At 50.0% G+C, this 21316-nt stretch overlaps 2 protein-coding genes across 3 annotated transcripts in view; both read right to left on the reverse strand.

The window, feature by feature from the left end:
- Positions 1 to 18917, reverse strand: part of LOC146036386 (connector enhancer of kinase suppressor of ras 2-like) — a 410449-nt gene extending 391532 nt beyond the window's left edge. For both annotated transcript variants that reach the window (XM_083160369.1, XM_083160368.1), the window contains exon 1: positions 18612 to 18917. In XM_083160369.1, coding sequence (XP_083016495.1) covers positions 18612 to 18675 — 64 coding nt within the window. In that variant the 5' untranslated portion in view covers positions 18676 to 18917. The remainder of the gene's footprint in view (positions 1 to 18611) is intronic.
- On the reverse strand, positions 3286 to 10202 carry LOC146036470 (uncharacterized). The gene is made up of 4 exons (XM_083160464.1): positions 10017 to 10202; positions 8197 to 8670; positions 7184 to 8118; positions 3286 to 4603 (listed from the first exon to the last, which is right to left on the reverse strand). Exons 1-3 carry the CDS (start codon positions 10200 to 10202, stop codon positions 7300 to 7302), a joined length of 1479 nt encoding a protein of 492 aa, XP_083016590.1. The 3' UTR covers positions 3286 to 4603; positions 7184 to 7299.
- Positions 18918 to 21316: the final 2399 nt, after the last annotated feature.

Raw genomic sequence — 21316 nt, forward strand, 5'->3', positions numbered from 1 at the left:
ACCAAAAGATAAACTTTTATCTTCTTACATTGCAATATGTAACCACATACAAAGGCCAAAGTGGTAAATACAAATAATCACATAGAAAGATTTGTAACATGTTGGGTGAAATGTAATAGGATGACAGATTCAGAAAGTTTCTTCCCAAATCTCTCCCTTTCTGAATCTCTCATCCTATTACATTTCCCCCATTATTTCTTACACAATTTCTGACGCAGACGTTGTTTGTGGTTGATAGAAAAGTATAGTAATAAAATCTAAGATCTCGGCTAATCCTCGTCAATACAAAGTACTGATTCCCTAATACACCTGTACAATCAATGGAGCAGTCAATAATGTACAGTACAGACGACAACATAAATAGACACAATGAACAATAGAGGAACAGCGACAGGATATAACCAGGATTATCCGTGCGTCAGCATAGAAGGAGAAGGCCAGAGATCCATAGAATGCAACAAGTATTGGCACAATCTGAGATCCGCCTATTGTATAACTGAATTTCAGTATCTTACTACATCATTCGGAGCATACACCGCACTGGGCACCCCATTATATGACATCACCACACCCTAGGCCCTAGGTGAGACATAGGTTTGAGTCACCTGTGGCTTGATATCTGCAGCAGAACTGTAAAGGTCCATACACACTGGGTGATTATGCCCAGCGTGTATGGACAGCGATGATCGCAATCATCGCTGCAGGGAAAGCCGCTCAGGGCATACACATTGAGCGGCTTTCTCTCTGCCCGGCACTGTCAGCGAGGGGGGGGGGGCGTTCGGATTTGCATAGCGCAGCGCTATGCAAAGCCATCCTCAAAGCCGCTCATCTGCTGGTAATACCAGCAGATGAACGGGTTTCCCAGCGATGATGCAGCAGCAATCACCGCTCATCACTGGGACATACACACTGAGCGGCTTTGAGCTGAAAGTTGGTGTTTTGAGCGGTTTTCAGCTCAAAATTGCCCAGTGTGTATGGGCCATTAGTCCCAGCATGTCCTCCTAGGATAGGATGGAGAGCCATATGCCAGGCTTACCAGGTCAGACTAATAAACCCTGCATGGACAGTTAAATAATGTCCCAAAACAGGAATATCCAACAATCCACACAGGTTTTGGTAACCCCCACCCCTCTCCCCGCTATACCACATATTGCCAAATGTGGGTACAATGCCATCTGCGCAGCACATTAGCAAAGGTAGAGTACAGAGAGGGAGAGAGGGAGACCCTCTGCATACTGACTGTGACACGGAACCACATAGACTGGAACTGTCAGTCACCCTTTGTGCTCCGAGGAAGGACTCCAGGACACGTGGGCATACGGTTACACTAGAGGAGAGAACATATAATACCCTTAGAAGGAACTACTTTTTTATGGTCTGGGCAGTTAAATTGTGGAATTCTCTTCCTGGAGAGGTGGTGTCGGCAGACGGAGAGGTGGTGTCGGCAATAAATACATATAAAATAAGATTGGACATCCAGGTGTACAAACAACAATTATAACGGTGTAAAATGAAATCAGAATACACAATTTACATAAAGGGATGTAAAAAATTAGATCATACACTGTGGGCCTGATTCTGGTTCACTCGCAAAAGCAAATTCTCTCTCTAGTGGACAGAACCATGTGCACTGCAGGTGGGGCAGATGTAACAGGTGTAGAGAGAGTTGGGGTGACATTTAATGGGATGACATATTTCAACTCTTGCGATTTTTAGTCAAGGAACTGCCGAACTCGCACGTTTTTGTCAAATCACCAACTTAATAGGATGTAACCCCAACATGATTATGTGCACCTGTGAGGGTTTGAGAGATGGCGTTTTTGCTGTGTGGAGTGGAGCTGGTTGTCTGTGACATTGCCCGTTTGGAGGAGCTGCGCAGGAGGAGGGAGGCTGCTGCGCACCAGATCCAGGTAGCCCCCCGACTACTGCGTACCCCACGTATGTATCGCGCTAGGCTGTACCTGGACTCCCTCTCGGATCACCAGGTTGTGGGGATGTTTCGCCTGAACCGCATTAACCTGTTGAACTTATATGAGCAGGTGAGAGATGATTTGGACCCTTACGGGGGGGGGGGGGGGGGACTATGCAGTGTCTGGGCTGCAGAAATTGATGTGTGCCCTCTACTACTTGGCCACAGGCTCCACTCATGCTGTGACCTCATGGTCGTTGGGGGTGTCACAAGCCATTTCCTCAAAGCATTTAGCTCAGGTGTTATATGCCTTGAAGAAGTTGTGGCGGACATACATCAGATTCCCACAGTGTGAGGCCGAGTGGCAGGACCTTACGGTGGCATTCTATCGGTTCTCAGCATTCCCCAATTTGCTGGGAGCCATTGGGATTCGTGCACCACACGTGAGGGGGTAAATCTGTGTCAATAGATGTGTGCGTCACTCCCTCAGTGTGCAGGTGGTGTGTGATGCCAATGTGGAAATTGTCAGTGTGGTTGCAGGCTGCCCGGGGAACTGCCATGATGCCAACATCCTGCGTCACTCTGGCCTCTGGGACCATGCCCGAGGGCTGGCTGCTTGGTAGGTACATGTGTACATTATATTCATGTGTCTGTTATAGTGTCATCAGAAAATGTTTAAACATAAAAACCCTACACTGCGATTATTGTTTACATCATCTACATGTCACCGGTACTTCAAAGGGCATGTTGCTAAGGGCAACCAATGTGATTGTCACATATTTTACCTCTAATTTGCACCAGATTATGCTTGCTTAGCCTCCAGCCACATTCCATGTGAAAGTGTTGGTAATTTCGGTATTTTGTGGGTGATACAAACATGTTATTGTTATTATGTCACATTTCATTACTGAATTGTAAAAGTATTAGGGCGAGATTCTCTATCACAGAAATGCGGTAAAAACCCATTATCTGGGTTTTTACCGCATTTCTGTATTCTCTAACCCCCCTTCGCTGTGTCAGCGCTGCGGAGGGAATCGCCAGAAAAAGCTGGCGATCCCCTGCAGAAGCCTATGGGCTTCTTACCGCAGCGCTGTGTGAGGGATCCGTCACGGATCCCTCCCAGCATGCCCTGCGGCCGGCGCGCCAGTCTGCGCATGCGCAAACGGACTCCCGGGTCATAGACCCGGAAGTCCAGCAACGGCGCCGCATCACAAGGGACAGCTCTTACCGCAAGAGCTGACCCTTGCGTTAATGACCGCATATTTTAGAGAATATGAGGTCATTAGAAATGTGAATGCCGGCGATACTGGGCTGCGGATTTTAGAGAATCCGGCCCTTAAGCTGTTACAATGTACATATCTTTAACAAACAACACTGTGATGTGTTACCCTCCAGCATAGCAGTGCACATGGTACCTCACACACCAACACCCATTTATTTTCTAGGTGACTCAGGATATGGGTGTCTAGTTTGGCTCATGACACCTCTGCGTAACCCACAAGGCCCTGCACAGCACCGCTGCAATGATGCACACATTACCCCCCGCAGTGTTGTGGAACGCACTTTCGGGGTGCTGAAAAGTAATTTCTGGTGTTTGGACAGATGATCAGGAATTCTGCTTTACAAAAGCAGTGATGATCGTCCAGGCTTGCTGCATGCTATATAACATTATCCTGGGCCAAGGCAATTATGCAGAGGAAGGCATTGCAGCAGTCATGGAGGAAGCTGAATCTACCCAACCTAGGGTAGTTAGGAGTACGCGGAGGGGTATTTGGATTTGTGCAATGATTTACATGTAAATACTTCCATTTAAAAATAACTGAAATGCGTTCAAGTACACTAACATTTTCCTTTTTACTGTTCCCAATGTTAAGGGACAACCCCTGAGAAGTTCTGCCATACCGGTTGGATTCTTTCATGCATAGATTCTGGTACATATGGTGTGAAAATGTCCAAATTGTGCCATTGTGAATGTAGTTTACCTTTGTACCTATTAAAAATAATATGCAAATGTAACAATACCAACAATATTATGTAAACCAATGACATTAACAGGACAATCCAGGTGACAGTGGCCAAACAAGTTTTACTCAGGAAAACATGGTGCACATATACATGTAAATAACAGTGTTATCGTATAAAAAAATGCACACATCAACCATTGTCCGACAAAGACAGACCCCCCCCCCCCACCCCCAATAGTTGATGGACCAGGAATAATGATATTTTCTGATTGGCTGGAAAGTTGGGTATGTAGTGATACCATAGCAGTGGTTTGTGCGCTTAGGGCCTGGGTCTGAGCACCTACACCCTCATTGAGTGCTCTTAGGGAATCAGTTTGTGCCCTTGATCTCCGATAGTCGGCTATAGATGGTGCCAGCAGTTACGCGGACAGTGTTAGCCACCTTACACAATTGCTGGCACATATTGTGTACACAGCCTCGCATGTTCTGCACCTGGTTGGCTTGGTTAGCCATACACTCAACCTGCTTGTTTTTAAATGTGTCTATAGATCTAGCTAATTCATTGGCAGTAGGGGCTGGTTGGGTAAGTGGGTGCTTTGGGGTGGCCTCATGCTTGGCATAACGGCAGTCTGTGTTGCTTCTTCCATAGGTTCAAAGGTTTCGACTGTCTCCATAGAGATTTCTTCATCGCCCTCCATCACTTGTGGCTGCACTGGATGCATTAATGTCCCTGTGAATATGAGGACATTGGTAAATACATTACGATGGGACAATGTTGGGATATGCAGATTACAAAAACTACTTTATACTGTTTATTTAACATCACCATGGGTGGGATACTCTAAACCAGATGCTGTAACCCTATATCCCCTACCACATGTACACGCACACAGACATTCTAGGGTTAATTTGTTGGGAGACAATAAACTACCAGTATATTTTTGGATTGTGGGAGGAAACCGGATTACCCAGAGGAAACCCACGCAAGTACGGGGAGAATATACAAACTCCACACAGTTAGAGCCATGGTGTTAATCAACCATTACACCATCCGTACTGCCCTTTTACATGATGTGATGTAGAAATATCTTGTGCCCGTGGCACTTATTATTGATAATATAGTGTTGGAGTAATGGGCTGTGCAGTGGCATCACTCCCGGAGGCAATGGAGACATTGAGATTATAGAGAATTATAACCAGGTGCACCACAGTAAAGAAAATGAAAATAAACTACAGCTCCCAGCAGCCCTTGCTGCAGGAAGCTCAGGGCTGCTGGGACCTTTAGTTTACTTTCAGTTTCTGCAATGTTGCACATGTGTGCTGCATGTGTGTTTTCAGTGAAACAGGCGTGTGGATGTTTGTAGGCGTTAACTTAAGAGATGTGCATGTTTGAGCGAAACAGGTTTGTGTTGAGTGACGGTAGTGGGCTAAAGGAATTCCACGCCCAGGGGGAGGAGCAAGGCCGTGGGGCTTACTCTTTCACTATCCACACCACCACTGGTTGCCTTTAGTAACCAGGGGGCGAGCGTAGCGAGCCACCGTGCCCAAAGCGTGGCGAGCAAAGCGAGCCCGCGAGGGTCCATTTGGGACCCTTCTTCTGACCTTGCTCCTCCTCTCTCCACCCCCTCTCGTCAGGAGGTCCTTTACTCCACTACAATTTAGACCTAACCGTTGAGTGACCGAGAAAGCGGAAGATTGTTTTTTTTGGGGGGGGTGGGGGGGCGCCAAGGCACACGCCCCCTCCCTGACCTTTATGTGATTTTTAAACAGCCGACCCGCATGGCACAACTCACAGGAGCCGGGACACACAGAGAAGGTCATGTGGATCTGTATGCTGCTCCCTACACACTTGTACCAATGATCTCTCTCTTCTCTCCCCCTCTCTCACACTCATTCCCCTTCCCTTACTGTCATCCTTCTCTCCCACCCCAGCGGAGAGGCGCTCCATCTGTCTGAGACGCAGGTGTGTCTCAGACGCTCCTGCGTCTCAGTAATTATTGCAGCAGGGTACAACAACCCTTCCTGTGTCCGCTTCTGGGAGACGGACAGGGTTAGGGGTTCGGTAGCGCTTGCGTCCCCTGCACAAAGGGGGGGGGGCGGTGCACAAGTGAGTCTCATGCACTATAAAGGACGCATTTGCCAGTGCTCCATGTTACAAACTTGCAAAAGGCCTTCATTTCAAACCCCCACTATCCACGCCAGCCCGAAGCCTGGCGAGCCCCGCATCCTCCCAACCTTTTCATACCCCCACTATCCACGTTGGCGAGGAGTTGATTTTATAAAGTGTGGCGAATGCACGCGGATTACCTGACGTGTATTCCGCATCCACTCACCACATTTTATAAAATCAACTCCACACCGACGTGGATAGTGGGGGTATGAAAAGGATGTGAGGATGCGTACCGTGTCCGCTCAGTACGCTTCGGGCTGGCATGCATTGTGGGGGTGTTTCAGGAACACATTCACACCTGTCATGTCAGGCAGGTTAAAATGGTCAATGGTTCCCACACAATGTAATAAGCGCTGACTGACTACGCTAACTACGTAAGCTATGGCTGGCCACGAACACACTGACTACGCTGGCCACGGGAACACTACGCCGATTCTGACAGGGACGCTACGCTAACTACGTAACGGGTGCCGTGATAATACACAAGTACCCTCTCTCCCTCTCTCTCTCTCTCTGACTTCTCTTAATGGGGCAGATGTAGCTAAACTGAAGATAAATATTGTCTGGTGATATTGTCTGGTGATATTGTTGTGTTCTCGATGCCTTTGACTGTTGCATGCTTGTGTACATATTAATAGTGTGTTTGTACATTGTTACAGGAATTACTCCCCTGCAGCTTGTGAATCCTGGCTACACGCTGTGTACTGTATATATAGTGTGTTTGTACATTGTTACAGGAATTACTCACCTGCAGCTTGTGAATCCTGGCTGCACGCTGTGTACTGTATATATAGTGTGTTTGTACATTGTTACAGGAATTACTCACCTGCAGCTTGTGAGTCCTGGCTACATGCTGTGTACTGTATATATAGTGTGTTTGTACACTGTTACAGGAATTACTCCCCTGCAGCTTGTGAATCCTGGCTACACGCTGTGTACTGTATATATATTGTGTTTGTACATTGTTACAGGAATTACTCACCTGCAGCTTGTGAATCCTGGCTGCACGCTGTGTACTGTATATATATAGTGTGTTTGTACATTGTTACAGGAATTACTCACCTCTAGCTTGTGAATCCTGGCTACACGCTGTGTAATGTATATATAGTGTGTTTGTACACTGTTACAGGAATTACTCACCTGCAGCTTGTGAATCCTGGCTACACGCTGTGTACTGTATATATAGTGTGTTTCTACATTGTTACAGGAATTACTCACCTGCAGCTTGTGAATCCTGGCTGCACGCTGTGTACATATTAATAGTGTGTTTGTACATTGTTACAGGAATTACTCCCCTGCAGCTTGTGAATCCTGACTACACGCTGTGTACTGTATATATAGTGTGTTTGTACATTGTTACAGGAATTACTCACCTGTAGCTTGTGAATCCTGGCTACACGCTGTGTAATGTATATATAGTGTGTTTGTACATTGTTACAGGAATTACTCACCTGTAGCTTGTGAATCCTGGCTACACGCTGTGTAATGTATATATAGTGTGTTTGTACACTGTTACAGGAATTACTCACCTGCAGCTTGTGAATCCTGGCTACACGCTGTGTACTGTATATATAGTGTGTTTCTACATTGTTACAGGAATTACTCACCTGTAGCTTGTGAATCCTGGCTACACGCTGTGTAATGTATATATAGTGTGTTTGTACACTGTTACAGGAATTACTCACCTGCAGCTTGTGAATCCTGGCTACACGCTGTGTACTGTATATATATTGTGTTTGTACATTGTTACAGGAATTACTCTCCTGCAGCTTGTGAATCCTGGCTGCACGCTGTGTACTGTATATATAGTGTGTTTGTACATTGTTACAGGAATTACTCACCTGCAGCTTGTGAATCCTGGCTACACGCTGTGTACTGTATATATAGTGTGTTTGTACACTGTTACAGGAATTACTCCCCTGCAGCTTGTAAATCCTGGCTACACGCTGTGTACTGTATATATATTGTGTTTGTACATTGTTACAGGAATTACTCCCCTGCAGCTTGTGAATCCTGGCTGCACGCTGTGTACTGTATATATAGTGTGTTTGTACATTGTTACAGGAATTACTCACCTGTAGCTTGTGAATCCTGGCTACACGCTGTGTAATGTATATATAGTGTGTTTGTACACTGTTACAGGAATTACTCACCTGCAGCTTGTGAATCCTGGCTACACGCTGTGTACTGTATATATAGTGTGTTTCTACATTGTTACAGGAATTACTCACCTGCAGCTTGTGAATCCTGGCTGCACGCTGTGTACTGTATATATAGTGTGTTTGTACATTGTTACAGGAATTACTCCCCTGCAGCTTGTGAATCCTGGCTACACGCTGTGTACTGTATATATATTGTGTTTGTACATTGTTACAGGAATTACTCTCCTGCAGCTTGTGAATCCTGGCTGCACGCTGTGTACTGTATATATAGTGTGTTTGTACATTGTTACAGGAATTACTCACCTGCAGCTTGTGAATCCTGGCTACACGCTGTGTACTGTATATATAGTATGTTTGTACATTGTTACAGGAATTACTCCCCTGCAGCTTGTGAATCCTGGCTACATGCTGTGTACTGTATATATATAGTGCAGGGGTTCCCAATCTTTTTCTAATCACGGCACCCTAGAGTATCAGATTTTTTCCACGGCACCCCTAGGCCCCAAAAAACATATATCAAATTAAGTAGATTGTGTTTATATGTGCTTCTTAGGTTCAGCTATGTGGTAAAGGGCAGGATTTGGTTCTGATTGTACACATTTTATGATTGGCAGCCACCAGCACTGGTTTTATTCAGAAATAATTGATCATAAATAATTTGAATTGGTCCTGGACGACCAACCCGAGGCACCCCTGCAAGTGTCCCAAGGCACCCCAGGGAGCCTAGGCGCACAGTTTGGGAACCACTGATATAGTGTGTTTGTACATTGTTACAGGAATTAATCCCCTGCAGCTTGTGAATCCTGGCTACACGCTGTGTACTGTACATATTAATAGTGTGTTTGTACATTGTTACAGGAATTACTCACCTGCAGCTTGTGAATCCTGGCTGCACGCTGTGTACTGTATATATATAGTGTGTTTGTACATTGTTACAGGAATTACTCACCTGCAGCTTGTGAATCCTGGCTGCACGCTGTGTACTGTATATATATAGTGTGTTTGTACACTGTTACAGGAATTATTATGAACTACATGACCCAGCATGCCCCCAAAACCTCTATTATGAATATTAGCTTTAAATGAGGTCACCTTGCTGGGATATGTAGTGCTGCAGCAGCACTATATTGTATAAAACATACCAACACTGCATTACATATATCTGACATTACAAAGCTTGGTACTTATGTAGTATCTGGGCTGCCGATTTCAAAATCGGGTCGGATCGGGAGATCGCATCGCATCGCATGCGACCATGCGATTCGATGCGATGCGATGCGATGACCCGATTTTTCCATAGGAATCAATGTTAAAATGGACTGAGTCCATTTTAACATGGAATTCAATGGGAAAAATGGGTCCTTTTCATACCCCTACTATCCAAGTGGGCATGGAGTTGGATATAAACCTGTGGCGAGCGTAGCGAGCCACCGAGCCCGAAGCGTGGCGAGCGAAGCGAGCCCCGCGAGGGGACGAATACCGTCCCCTCGCGGGGCTCGCTTCGCTCGCCACGCTTCGGGCTCGGTGGCTCGCTACGCTCGCCACAGGTTTATATCCAACTCCATGCCCACTTGGATAGTAGGGGTATGAAAAGGACCCATTTTTCCATAGGAATCATTTTAACATTGATTCCTATGGAAAAATCGGGTCATCGCATCCGATATCGGATGCGATGCGATGCGATGCGATATCGCATCGCATCGCATCTGATTGTATGCCTTAACTTAAGGCATACAATCAAAAAATCGGCAGCCCAGATACTACATAAGTACCCAAAGCTTATTGGTTTGTGTAAATATGCCAACACTTACCTGGTTGTGGTGGTGATGCCATTCTGTCGGTGTCTGCAATATGTAGGCTGGCCTGTCTGCGATATGTAGGCTGGGAAGGACCTCGGGTGGGATGATGCCTTTTAGTTTCTCTTCATAGGAAGTGTAAGTCACTTTGATGCTGGTTCCGCCCCCTGTCCGACTTGCCTGGTTTTTTTCAGTGGCCATTTTGGTTTTGAGAAGCCGCTTTACATCATTGATATGATATAAAGCGGTTGTAAAGGGGCACAATGGCATGGATAAGAGCAGAATTCTCTTCATAAGAAAAACGCGCATGGCACCCACCGGGCGTACACCCTGTGGTAGAGCCTGCATCCCCTTCTATCTCCTCCTCCTCCTCCTCTGTGGGGTCCTCATATTCATCCTGCCCAGCATCTCCCACCTCCTGCTCCTGCCAGTTCACCACAAACATGTCTGCGTCCTCCTGCTGCCCCTCACGGTGAGTGGCAGTTATCCTGGGTACTGATGTAACTGATTGCAGCCTCCTCCCTGGCACTGCCCTCCTTGGCACCATACTGCCTCTCTCACTGCTGGTCTCTCTTGCTCTTTTTCCGCTCCCGTCCATGCTGCTCTTCTCACTACCTGTCAAAATGGCACCAGCCCCCTTTATAGGGTGTGTGATGCATATTCTAGGGGACTTAGGTGGGCCAATAGGTGTGTGTGTTTTGTTTGGTAAGGTAGTGTTTGAAACCGCATTCCGGTTGGTCAGAAATTCGCACATGACCAGGTCATAATATTGCGCCACTTTCCATCATATCGCACAATATCGCATTTTTCAGCCGGCAATTCGCATCCCATTAAATTGGCGATTTCGGAAAATGCGATAAAGGTGTGATTTTAAGACCTTACTAAAAATTGCACTCTATTAAAAGTTACCCTTAGATTTCAGTGTTATTTTGTTTCTGTGCGGGGTAAATACTGGCTGCTTTATTTTTACACTGCAATATAGTTATCAGTTTGAAGTAAAACCCCACCCAAATCTAACTCTCTGCACATATTACATCTGCCCCCCGCCCCCTCCCTGCTGCAGTGCACATGGTTTTGTCCATTAGAGAGAGAAATTGCTTTTGCGAGTGAACCAGAATCAGGCCCTTTATCCAAAGGACGAACTTAAAGGACGCATGTCTTTATTCAGCCTTAACTACTATGTAACGGTGTAAGATGAAGTCTTGGCCTCTATTTGGAGCAGGTCACAGCACACCAGGTACACAGCACAGGCGAGTATGGTTACAGCAAGCAGCATGCAGGTAATCACAGCATAGTTCACACTCTTCAGAATGCTCCAGTGCTCCCTACCGTAGCCCACACCCCCGGCCTATCACCATCAGGCGCAATTACCCTCTGCCCTGGAAACACTTATATCAGGAGAGCACAGGTGCTGCTAATCAGCCCAACCCTGATCACATCAGATGTCTTGCTGCTGCTCTAAAAAAAAAGGTGCTGTCCCTGCCACAATACATCTTCCAAATAATATATTCTCCAGGATGAACAGACTGGGCCCTGATATTTATATACGGATACTCCCAGAAACTCCCCCAGATGCTGACCTGTGTCAATAACCCCCCCCTCCCCCCTAGAATGATGACCCAGATCTCAGAAACTCCCCCATTTGTGTGTCTATGGGACATGTATGGATGTATGGACATGGTGAGAGGTCGCAGCTAACAAGTCCTGGTCACAGCTGAGATGGATGGGGAGAATGGCACTGATGGTTATATCATACACAATGTATAAATGTACATTCCAGCAGTATATGGCAGGGTTGGCGACTTTTAAAAGCTCCTCTCCTGGAGAAGACCGGAGAGGAGACTTTCAGCAGGAGCTCGGGGGCGGGGCTTAAATGTGACATCATTAAGCCCCGCCCCCACAAAGGAAAGTTACTTCGTTTGCCTATCTCCGTGGAGGGGGCGGGGCTAAATGACGCGATTATGACGCTTTAGCCCCGCCCCCTCCCCGGAGATCTGCAGACATAAGGTAATTTAAACGCCGCGGTCAGGGGGGGGGGGGGGGGGGGGATCGGGGGTCCCCCAAAATCCGGGAGGGTTGGCCACCTTTCCGTGGGGCCGGGAGGGTGACCTGGGAGGGTAGGCAACCCTGGTATATGTTACTATAAACAATCACATGACCATGACTACTACTTACTAACTACAAATATAAATGTTATTTCCCCAAACTGTACAGGCAGCACATAGCCACACTTACACCAGATAGAATTATATCACATTATAATATTATATATTTATACCTTTATATACACACACACTGCTCCTACTATAGATGGGAATTACACCTGCACTGCACGTAACCGTGCATCATATATTTTATACATACTTGCCCACTTTTTGAAACTGCTTTCAGGGATATTTCATACCTCCCAACTTGTGCATGGTTCAAATTGTGACCTGCCGCGCCGGGGACGCGTCCGACCCAGAGCGGGGGGTGGGCTACAAAAAAGTGGGTGTGGTCTACAGTAAAGTGGGCGTGGCCCAGTGTAGCAACACCCATTTTCATCACTTTGGGGGCATGCCTCCTCCCTGCACTGAAGAGATGCCATGCACACAGCATCTCTTCAGCGGTTACCGGGGAGCTCTGCCCCCCCTTAGGTACAGTGGGACAGTCTGAAATTAGCGAGACTGTCCAACTGTAATTGGGAGGTATAAGATTCTAGAGAGTTTGCATGGCCCGCAGATGAGGGACACCTTTCTTATCAGTTACCTAGCTCCCCACAGGTGCTGGCAATCATACATTATACATACCTCCCAGCATTCCCCTCTCCAGGGGGACACAATGCTCTGCTCCTGGACTTCCCTGGTAATGTATGATTGCCAGCACCTGTGGTGACACCATTCTTATCAGTTACCTAGCTCCCCACAGGTGCTGGCAATCATACATTATACATACCTCCCAGCATGCCCCTCTCCAGGGGGACACAATGCTCTGTTCCTGGGCTTCCCTGGTAATGTATGATTGCCATCACCTGTGGTGACACCTTTCTTATCAGTTACCTAGCTCCCCACAGGTGCTGGCAATCATACATTATCCATACCTCCCAGCATGCCCCTCTCCAGGAGGACACCATGCTCTGTTCCTGGACTTCCCTGGTAATGTATGATTGCCAGCTCCTGTGGTGACACCTTTATTATCAGTTACCTAGCTCCCCACAGGTGCTGGCAATCATACATTATACATACCTCCCAGCATGCCCCTCTCCAGGAGGACACAATGCTCTGTTCCTGGGCTTCCCTGGTAATGTATGATTGCCAGCACCTGTGGTGACACCTTCCTTATCAGTTACCTAGCTCCCCACAGGTGCTGGCAATCCTACATTATCCATACCTCCCAGCATGCCTCTCTCCAGGAGGACACAATGCTCTGTTCCTGTGCTTCCCTGGTAATGTCGGATTGCCATCACCTGTGGTGACACCTTTCTTATCAGTTACCTAGCTCCCCACAGGTGATGGCAATCCTACATTATCCATACCTCCCAGCATGCCCCTCTCCAGGAGGACACAATGCTCTGTTCCTGGACTTCCCTGGTAATGTATGATTGCCAGCACCTGTGGTGACACCTTCCTTATCAGTTACCTAGCTCCCCCACAGGTGATGGCAATCATACAATACCAGGAAAGTCCAGGAACAGAGCATTTTCTCCCTCATGGAGAGGGTCAGGTAGGCAAGTATCATACCTCCCAACATGATCCTCTCCAGGAGGGACACATTGCTCTGTTTCTGGACTTCTCTATTAATTTATGATTGCCATCACCTGTGGTGAAGCACCTTTCTTATCCATTAACCTGTGAAAACAGGTGCTGGCAATCATACATCACCAGGGAAGTGCAGGAACAGAGCATTGTGTCCTCCTGGAGAGGGGCATGCTGGGAGGTATGGATAATGTATGATTGCCAGCACCTGTGGGGAGCCAGGTAACTGATAAGAAAGGTGTCACCACAGGTGCTGGCAATCATACATCACCAGGGAAGTGCAGGAACAGAGCATTGTGTCCTCCTGGAGAGGGGCATGCTGGGAGGTATGGGCAAGTATGACTATATACTAATATAATGATATAGGAGACAGACAGTTAATTTGCCTGTGATACAGACATATATTACATGCATGCACATGGTGTACACTTGTATGCAATCACACACACACACACACCAGCGTCTGTAACCCGCGCACATGCTGCTGCAGCAACAAGACCTGTGTAAGTGGGAGAGGGCAGGAGATCCCCTTGCACCTCATCAGCCAATGGCAGGCAGCAGGAATTACAATATGATGTGTGACATAAACTGTGCGGAGGTTGTGCCAGCTATAACCTGCCAGCAGCCACTGTGCTCCCAGTATACGGGAAGGCAGCAGGCACTGTGCACCCAGTATACGGGGAGGCAGCAGGCACTGTGCACCCAGTATACGGGGAGGCAGAAGGCACTGTGCACCCAGTATACAGAGAGGCAGCAGGCACTGTGCACCCAGTATACAGGAAGGCAGCAGGCACTGTGCACCCAGTATACGAAAAGGCAGCAGGCACTGTGCACCCAGTATACGGGGAGGCAGCAGGCACTGTGCACCCAGTATACAGGGAGGCAGCAGGCACTGTGCACCCAGTATACAGGGAGACAGCAGGCACTGTGCACCCAGTATACGGGGAGGTAGCAGGCACTGTGCACCCAGTATACAGGGAGGTAGCAGGCACTGTGCACTCAGTATATGGGAAGGCAGCAGGCACTGTGCACTCAGTATATGGGAAGGCAGCAGGCACTGTGCACCCAGTATACGGAGAGGCAGCAGGCACTGTGCACCCAGTATACGGGAAGGCTGTGCACCCAATACACGGGGAGGCAGCAGGCACTGTGCACCCAGTACACGGGGAGGCAGCAGGCACTGTGCACCCAGTATACGGGGAGGCAGCAGGCACTGTGCACCCAGTATAGGGGGAGGCAGCAGGCACTGTGCACCCAGTATACGGCGAGGCAGCAGGCACTGTGCACCCAGTATACGGCGAGGCAGTAGGCACTGTGCATCCAGTATACGGGGAGGCAGCAGGCACTGTGCACCCAGTATACGGGGAGGCAGCAGGCACTGTGCACCCAGTATACGAAAAGGCAGCAGGCACTGTGCACCCAGTATACGGGGAGGCAGCAGGCACTGTGCACCCAGTATACGGAGAGGCAGCAGGCACTGTGCACCCAGTATACGGGAAGGCTGTGCACCCAATACACGGGGAGGCAGCAGGCACTGTTCACCCAGTATACAGGGAGGCAGCAGGCACTGTGCACCCAGTATATGGGGATGCAGCAGCAGGCACTGTGCACCCAGTCAGGGATAGATTAAGCCCTCGCCCCCCCCCCCCCCTTAATCCGGCCCTGCACCCAGTATATGAGGAAGAAGCAGGCACTTTGCACCCAGTATATGGGGAAGAAGCAGTTCTTCAAGTGACAGCGAAACGCGTTGGTGATCCAGTTGGACCTGTCAAGGACAATTTGCCCTGCACCTGCTGAATTCTCTGGACTTTACCATTCCCCTCTTCCCAACACTTGGAGCACTTTATTTCAAGCACAGTGCACTTTACAGCAGGATCCCCCACACAAGTCCTTCCTGGACAGGGGAGCTTACAGTGGGGCATTTTGGGATTACAAATTGCAGTACCTTCCCCATGAATACAAACTCACTTTAGAGAGGATCCCCACAAGCCAGTAAGTCCCAAGTAGGACTGGGACACCTCCAGCGATCCCTCAATCTCACTCTCCAATCGTGCTGGGATTAACCAGAGCTGGTTACGTTTTACAGACAGGTCCCCAATTTGATTTTATTGTTATTGTATTTCATGTATTATATATTAAATTTGATTTATTATTATATTTGGATGAATCATTAAAACAAACGAGCGCTGCAATATCTTTCCCACCGCTGTGCCCCCAGTATACGGGAAGGCAGCAGCAGGCGCTGTGCACCCAGTATACGGGAATGCAGCAGCAGGCGCTGTGCACCCAGTATACGGGAAGGCAGCAGCAGGCACTGTGCACCCAGTATATGGGAAGGCAGCAGCAGGCACTGTGCACCCAGTATATGGGGAGGCAGCAGCAGGCACTGTGCACCCAGTATATGGGGGGGGTCAGCAGCAGGCACTGTGCACCCAGTATATGGGGGGGGCAGCAGCAGGCACTTTGCACCCAGTATACGGGGAGGCAGCAGGCACTGTGCACTCAGTATACTAGGAGGCAGCAGCGGGCACTGTGCACCCATTATATGGTGGGTGTCAGCAGCAAGCACTGTGCACCCAGTATACGGGGGGGGGGGGGCAGCAGGCACTGTGCACCCAGTATACGGGGAGGCAGCAGCAGGCACTGTGCACCCAGTATATGGGGGGGGCAGCAGCAGGCACTTTGCACCCAGTATACGGGGAGGCAGCAGGCACTGTGCACTCAGTATACTAGGAGGCAGCAGCGGGCACTGTGCACCCATTATATGGTGGGTGTCAGCAGCAGGCACTGTGCACCCAGTATACGGGGGGGGGGGCAGCAGGCACTGTGCACCCAGTATACGGGGAGGCAGCAGCAGGCACTGTGCACCCAGTATACTGGGAGGCAGCAGCAGGAGCAGGCACTGTGCACCCAGTATACGGGGAGGCAGCAGCAGGCACTGTGCACCCAGTATACTGGGAGGCAGGAGCAGGCACTGTGCACCCAGTATACGGGGAGGCAGCAGCAGGAGCAGGCACTGTGCACCCAGTATACGGGGAGGCAGCAGCAGGCACTGTGCACCCAGTATACGGGGAGGCAGCAGCAGGAGCAGGCACTGTGTACCCAGTATACGGGGAGGCAGCAGCAGGCACTGTGCACCCAGCAGAGGCAGAACCCTGGGAGGCAATGGAGTCATCTGCCGCCGGGCTCCTGATCCCAAGGGGGCACCTCTCCTCCTCCTCTTCGAATTTGAATCAGTTAATTGAAAGCCGTTGATATTGTTAATGTGGCTGACTCCCCCTTCTAACATCATTTTTGCAAGTGTCACAACCTGTATTAGATCCCATGACCTTACTGGAGACATACACCTTACTGAATGAGCTATTTGAGGGGGGGGGGGGGTGGCACCAATACTTATCTTGCCTCCGGGCAATTGGGATGAACTTACGCACTTACGCCACTGGTACCCAGTATACGGGGAGGCAGCAGCAGGAACTGTGCACCCAGTATATGGGGAGGCAGCAGCAGGAGCAGGCACTGTGCACCCAGTATACGGGGAGGCAGCAGCAGGCACTGTGCACCCAGTATATGGGGAGGCAGCAGCAGGAGCAGGCACTGTGCACCCAGTATACGGGGAGGCAGCAGCAGGCACTGTGCACCCAGTATACTGGGAGGCAGCAGCAGGAGCAGGCACTGTGCACCCAGTATACGGGGAGGCAGCAGCAGGAGCAGGCACTGTGCACCCAGTATACGGGGAGGCAGGAGCAGGCACTGTGCACCCAGTATACGGGGAGGCAGCAGCAGGAGCAGGCACTGTGCACCCAGTTTACGGGGAGGCAGCAGCAGGAGCAGGCACTGTGCACCCAGTATACGGGGAGGCAGCAGCAGGAGCAGGCACTGTGCACCCAGTATACGGGGAGGCAGGAGCAGGCACTGTGCACCCAGTATACGGGGAGGCAGCAGCAGGAGCAGGCACTGTGCACCCAGTATACGGGGAGGTAGCAGCAGGCACTGTGCACCCAGTATACAGGGAGGCAGGAGCAGGCACAGTGCACCCAGTATACAGGGAGGCAGCAGCAGGCACCGTGCACCCAGTATACAGGGAGGCAGGAGCAGGCACTGTGCACCCAGTATACGGGGGGGGGGGCAGCGGGCACTGTGCACCCAGTATACGGGGAGGCAGCAGCAGGAGCAGGCACTATGCACCCAGTATACGGGGAGGCAGCAGCAGGCACTGTGCACCCAGTATACGGGCTGGCAGCAGCAGGAGCAGGCACTGTGCACCCAGTATACGGGCTGGCAGCAGCAGGAGCAGGCACTGTGCACCCAGTATACGGGGAGGCAGCAGCAGGAGCAGGCACTGTGCACCCAGTATGCGGGGAGGCAGCAGCAGGAGCAGGCACTGTGTACCCAGTATAAGGGGAGGCAGCAGCAGGAGCAGGCACTGTGCACCCAGTATACGGGGAGGCAGCAGCAGGAGCAGGCACTGTGCACCCAGTATACGGGGAGGCAGCAGCAGGCACTGTGCACCCAGTATGCGGGGAGGCAGGAGCAGGCACTGTGCACCCAGTATACGGGGAGGCAGCAGCAGGAGCAGGCACTGTGCACCCAGTATATTGGGAGGCAGCAGCAGCAGCAGGCACTGTGCACCCAGTATACGGGGAGGCAGCAGCAGGAGCTGTCCAGGGTGCTAGTAGTGTGTAACACAGCAGAGGATTGTGGGCAGCACATGAGATCCCCCCCCCCCCACACTCACACACACACACACACCTGCCAGGCACTGCACAGATATATATATATATATATAGCCCAGCATCTCCCTGTATCCTCATACTGTACCACATAGTATATACCCTCCCCGGCAGCTCCATGCATAGAGGAGTAAATGGCACCCTACCTTTCATCCAGTCCACCACCTGCTTGGGGCTCCACTTGCTAATAGGTTCCATGACCAGAGCCATTCCCACATGCAGTCCGTGAGTCACCCAGATGGATAGAGCAATGCAGGGCTATGGTATATGGTGCAGCCTTCTCAGAGCATGGCTGGGGTCTAACGCCAAGATGTAGCCGTCTCCCTCCAGGATTCGCCTGCACTGATTCAGTAATGTATAATATGACACTGGCTGATCAGCACTAGCACCTCCCCCACTGCACACAGCCTGCCACATACTGGAAGCAGGGGAATGCTGCATTACAGTATAGCTGTGTACATATGCCCCATCGCAGCGCTCTGCCAGGGCTTCGCCGGAGATCAGGGGCAGCAGACGGGCACAGGGGTGGGGGGACCACAGCTCTCACACAAGCACTTGCCCATTGTCAGTGAAGTTGAATAGGGGAACTTCAAGGGATTGAGGTTACCCTCCAATGTCTATTTATAGAACAGCATAAATTACATCCCGCTGCCCCCTTTATACACCCCTCTAACACACATAGCCACGGGCACCACTGGCATTTAGGGGGTTAAGGTAGCTCGTCGCTGAGCACACGTGAGAAGTTGTTCTTTATTTCAGTGTAAATTGCAGGAGAGACGATACACCAGGATCTGTACCAGGGATGGGGATAATACACCATGATCTGTACCAGGGACGGGGATAATACACCAGGGACGGGGACAATACACCAGGGACGGGGATAATACACAAGGGATGGGGATAATACACCAGGATCTGTACCAGAGACGGGGATAATACACCAGGGACGGGGATAATACACCAGGGACGGGGACAATACACCAGGGACAGGGATAATACACCAGAGACGGGGACAATACACCAGGGACGGGGACAATACACCAGGGACGGGGACAATACACCAGGGACGGGGACAATACACCAGGGACGGGGATAATTAACCAGGATCCGTACCAGGGACGGGGATAATACACCAGAATCTGTACCAGGGACGGGGATAATACACCAGGGATGGGGATAATACACCAGGGACGGGGATAATATTTATTTATTTATTTATTAGCAGTTTCTTATATAGCGCACACAGATTCCGCAGCGCTTTACAGAGAATATTTGACCATTCACATCAGTCCCTGCCCCAGTGAAGCTTACAATCTATATTCCCTACCACATGTACACGCACACACAGACATTCTAGGGTTAATTTTGTTGGGAGCCAAATTAGCCTAGCAGTATATTTTTGGATTGTGGGAGGAAACCGGAGTACCCGGAGGAAACCCACGCAAGTACGGGGAGAATATACAAACTCCGCACAGTTAGGGCCATGGTGGGTATTGAACCCATGACCTAAGTGCTGATAATACACCAGGGACGGGGATAATACACCAGGATCCGTACCAGGGACGGGGATAATACACCAGGGACGGGGACAATACACCAGGGATGGGGACAATACACCAGGGATGGGGACAATACACCAGGGACGGGGATCATACACCAGGGACGGGGATAATACACCATGATCTGTACCAGGGACGGGGACAATACACCAGGGAAGGGGACAATACACCAGGGACGGGGACAATACACCAGGGACAGGGAACATACACCAGGATCCGTACCAGGGACGGGAATAATACACCAGGGACGGGGATAATACACCAAGATCCGTACCAGGGACGGTGATAATACACCAGGGATGGGGATAATACACCAGGGACGGGGATAATACACCAGAATCTGTACCAGGGACGGGGATAATACACCAGGGACGGGGATAATACACCAGGATCCGTACCAGGGACGGGGATAATACACCAGGGACGGGGACAATACACCAGGGACGGGGATAATACACCAGAATCTGTACCAGGGACGGGGATAATACACCAGGGATGGGGATAATACACCAGGATCCGTACCAGGGATGGGGATAATGCACCAGGGATGGGGACAATACACCAGGGACGGGGATAATACACCAGAATCTGTACCAGGGACGGGGATAATACACCAGGGATGGGGATAATACACCAGGATCCGTACCAGGGACGGGGATAATACACCAGGGATGGGGATAATACACCAGGATCCGTACCAGGGATGGGGATAATGCACCAGGGATGGGGACAATACACCAGGGATGGGGATAATACACCATGATCCGTACCAGGCATGGGGATAATACACCAGGATCTGTACCAGGGATGGGGATAAAACACCAGGGACGGTGATAATACACCAGGGATGAGGACAATACACCAGGGACGGTGATAATACACCAGGGACGGGGATAATACACCAGGATCCGTACCAGGGACGGGGATAATACACCAGGGACGGGGATAATACACCAGGATCCGTACCAGGGATGGGGATAATACACCAGGGACGGGGATAATACACCAGGATCCGTACCAGGGACGGGGATAATACACCAGGGACAATACACCAGGGACGGTGATAATACACCAGGATCCGTACCAGGGATGGGGATAATGCACCAGGAATGGGGACAATACACCAGGGACGGGGATAATACACCAGGGATGGGGATAATACACCAGGATCAGTACCAGGGACGGGGATAAAACACCAGGGACTGTGATAATACACCAGCATCCGTACCAGGGATGGGGATAATACACCAGGGACGGGGATAATACACCAGGGACGGGGATAATACACCAGG

The sequence above is a fragment of the Crinia signifera genome, chromosome 9 (genome assembly GCF_055691185.1).
Source record: "Crinia signifera chromosome 9, ASM5569118v1, whole genome shotgun sequence".
Classification (NCBI taxonomy): domain Eukaryota; kingdom Metazoa; phylum Chordata; class Amphibia; order Anura; family Myobatrachidae; genus Crinia; species Crinia signifera.

What these genes read in the sequence shown, in the direction of transcription:
- LOC146036470 (XM_083160464.1), bottom strand. Translation starts at nt 10,202, where the DNA reads ATGGCCACTGAAAAAAACCAGGCAAGTCGGACAGGGGGCGGAACCAGC. An exon ending in GGCATCACCACCACAACCAG is followed by an intron (nt 8,671 to 10,016) that starts GTAAGTGTTGGC and finishes CTGATACTCTAG; the next exon opens with GGTGCCGTGATTAGAAAAAG. An exon ending in CCAGGATTCACAAGCTGCAG is followed by an intron (nt 8,119 to 8,196) that starts GTGAGTAATTCC and finishes CACAAGCTACAG; the next exon opens with GTGAGTAATTCCTGTAACAA.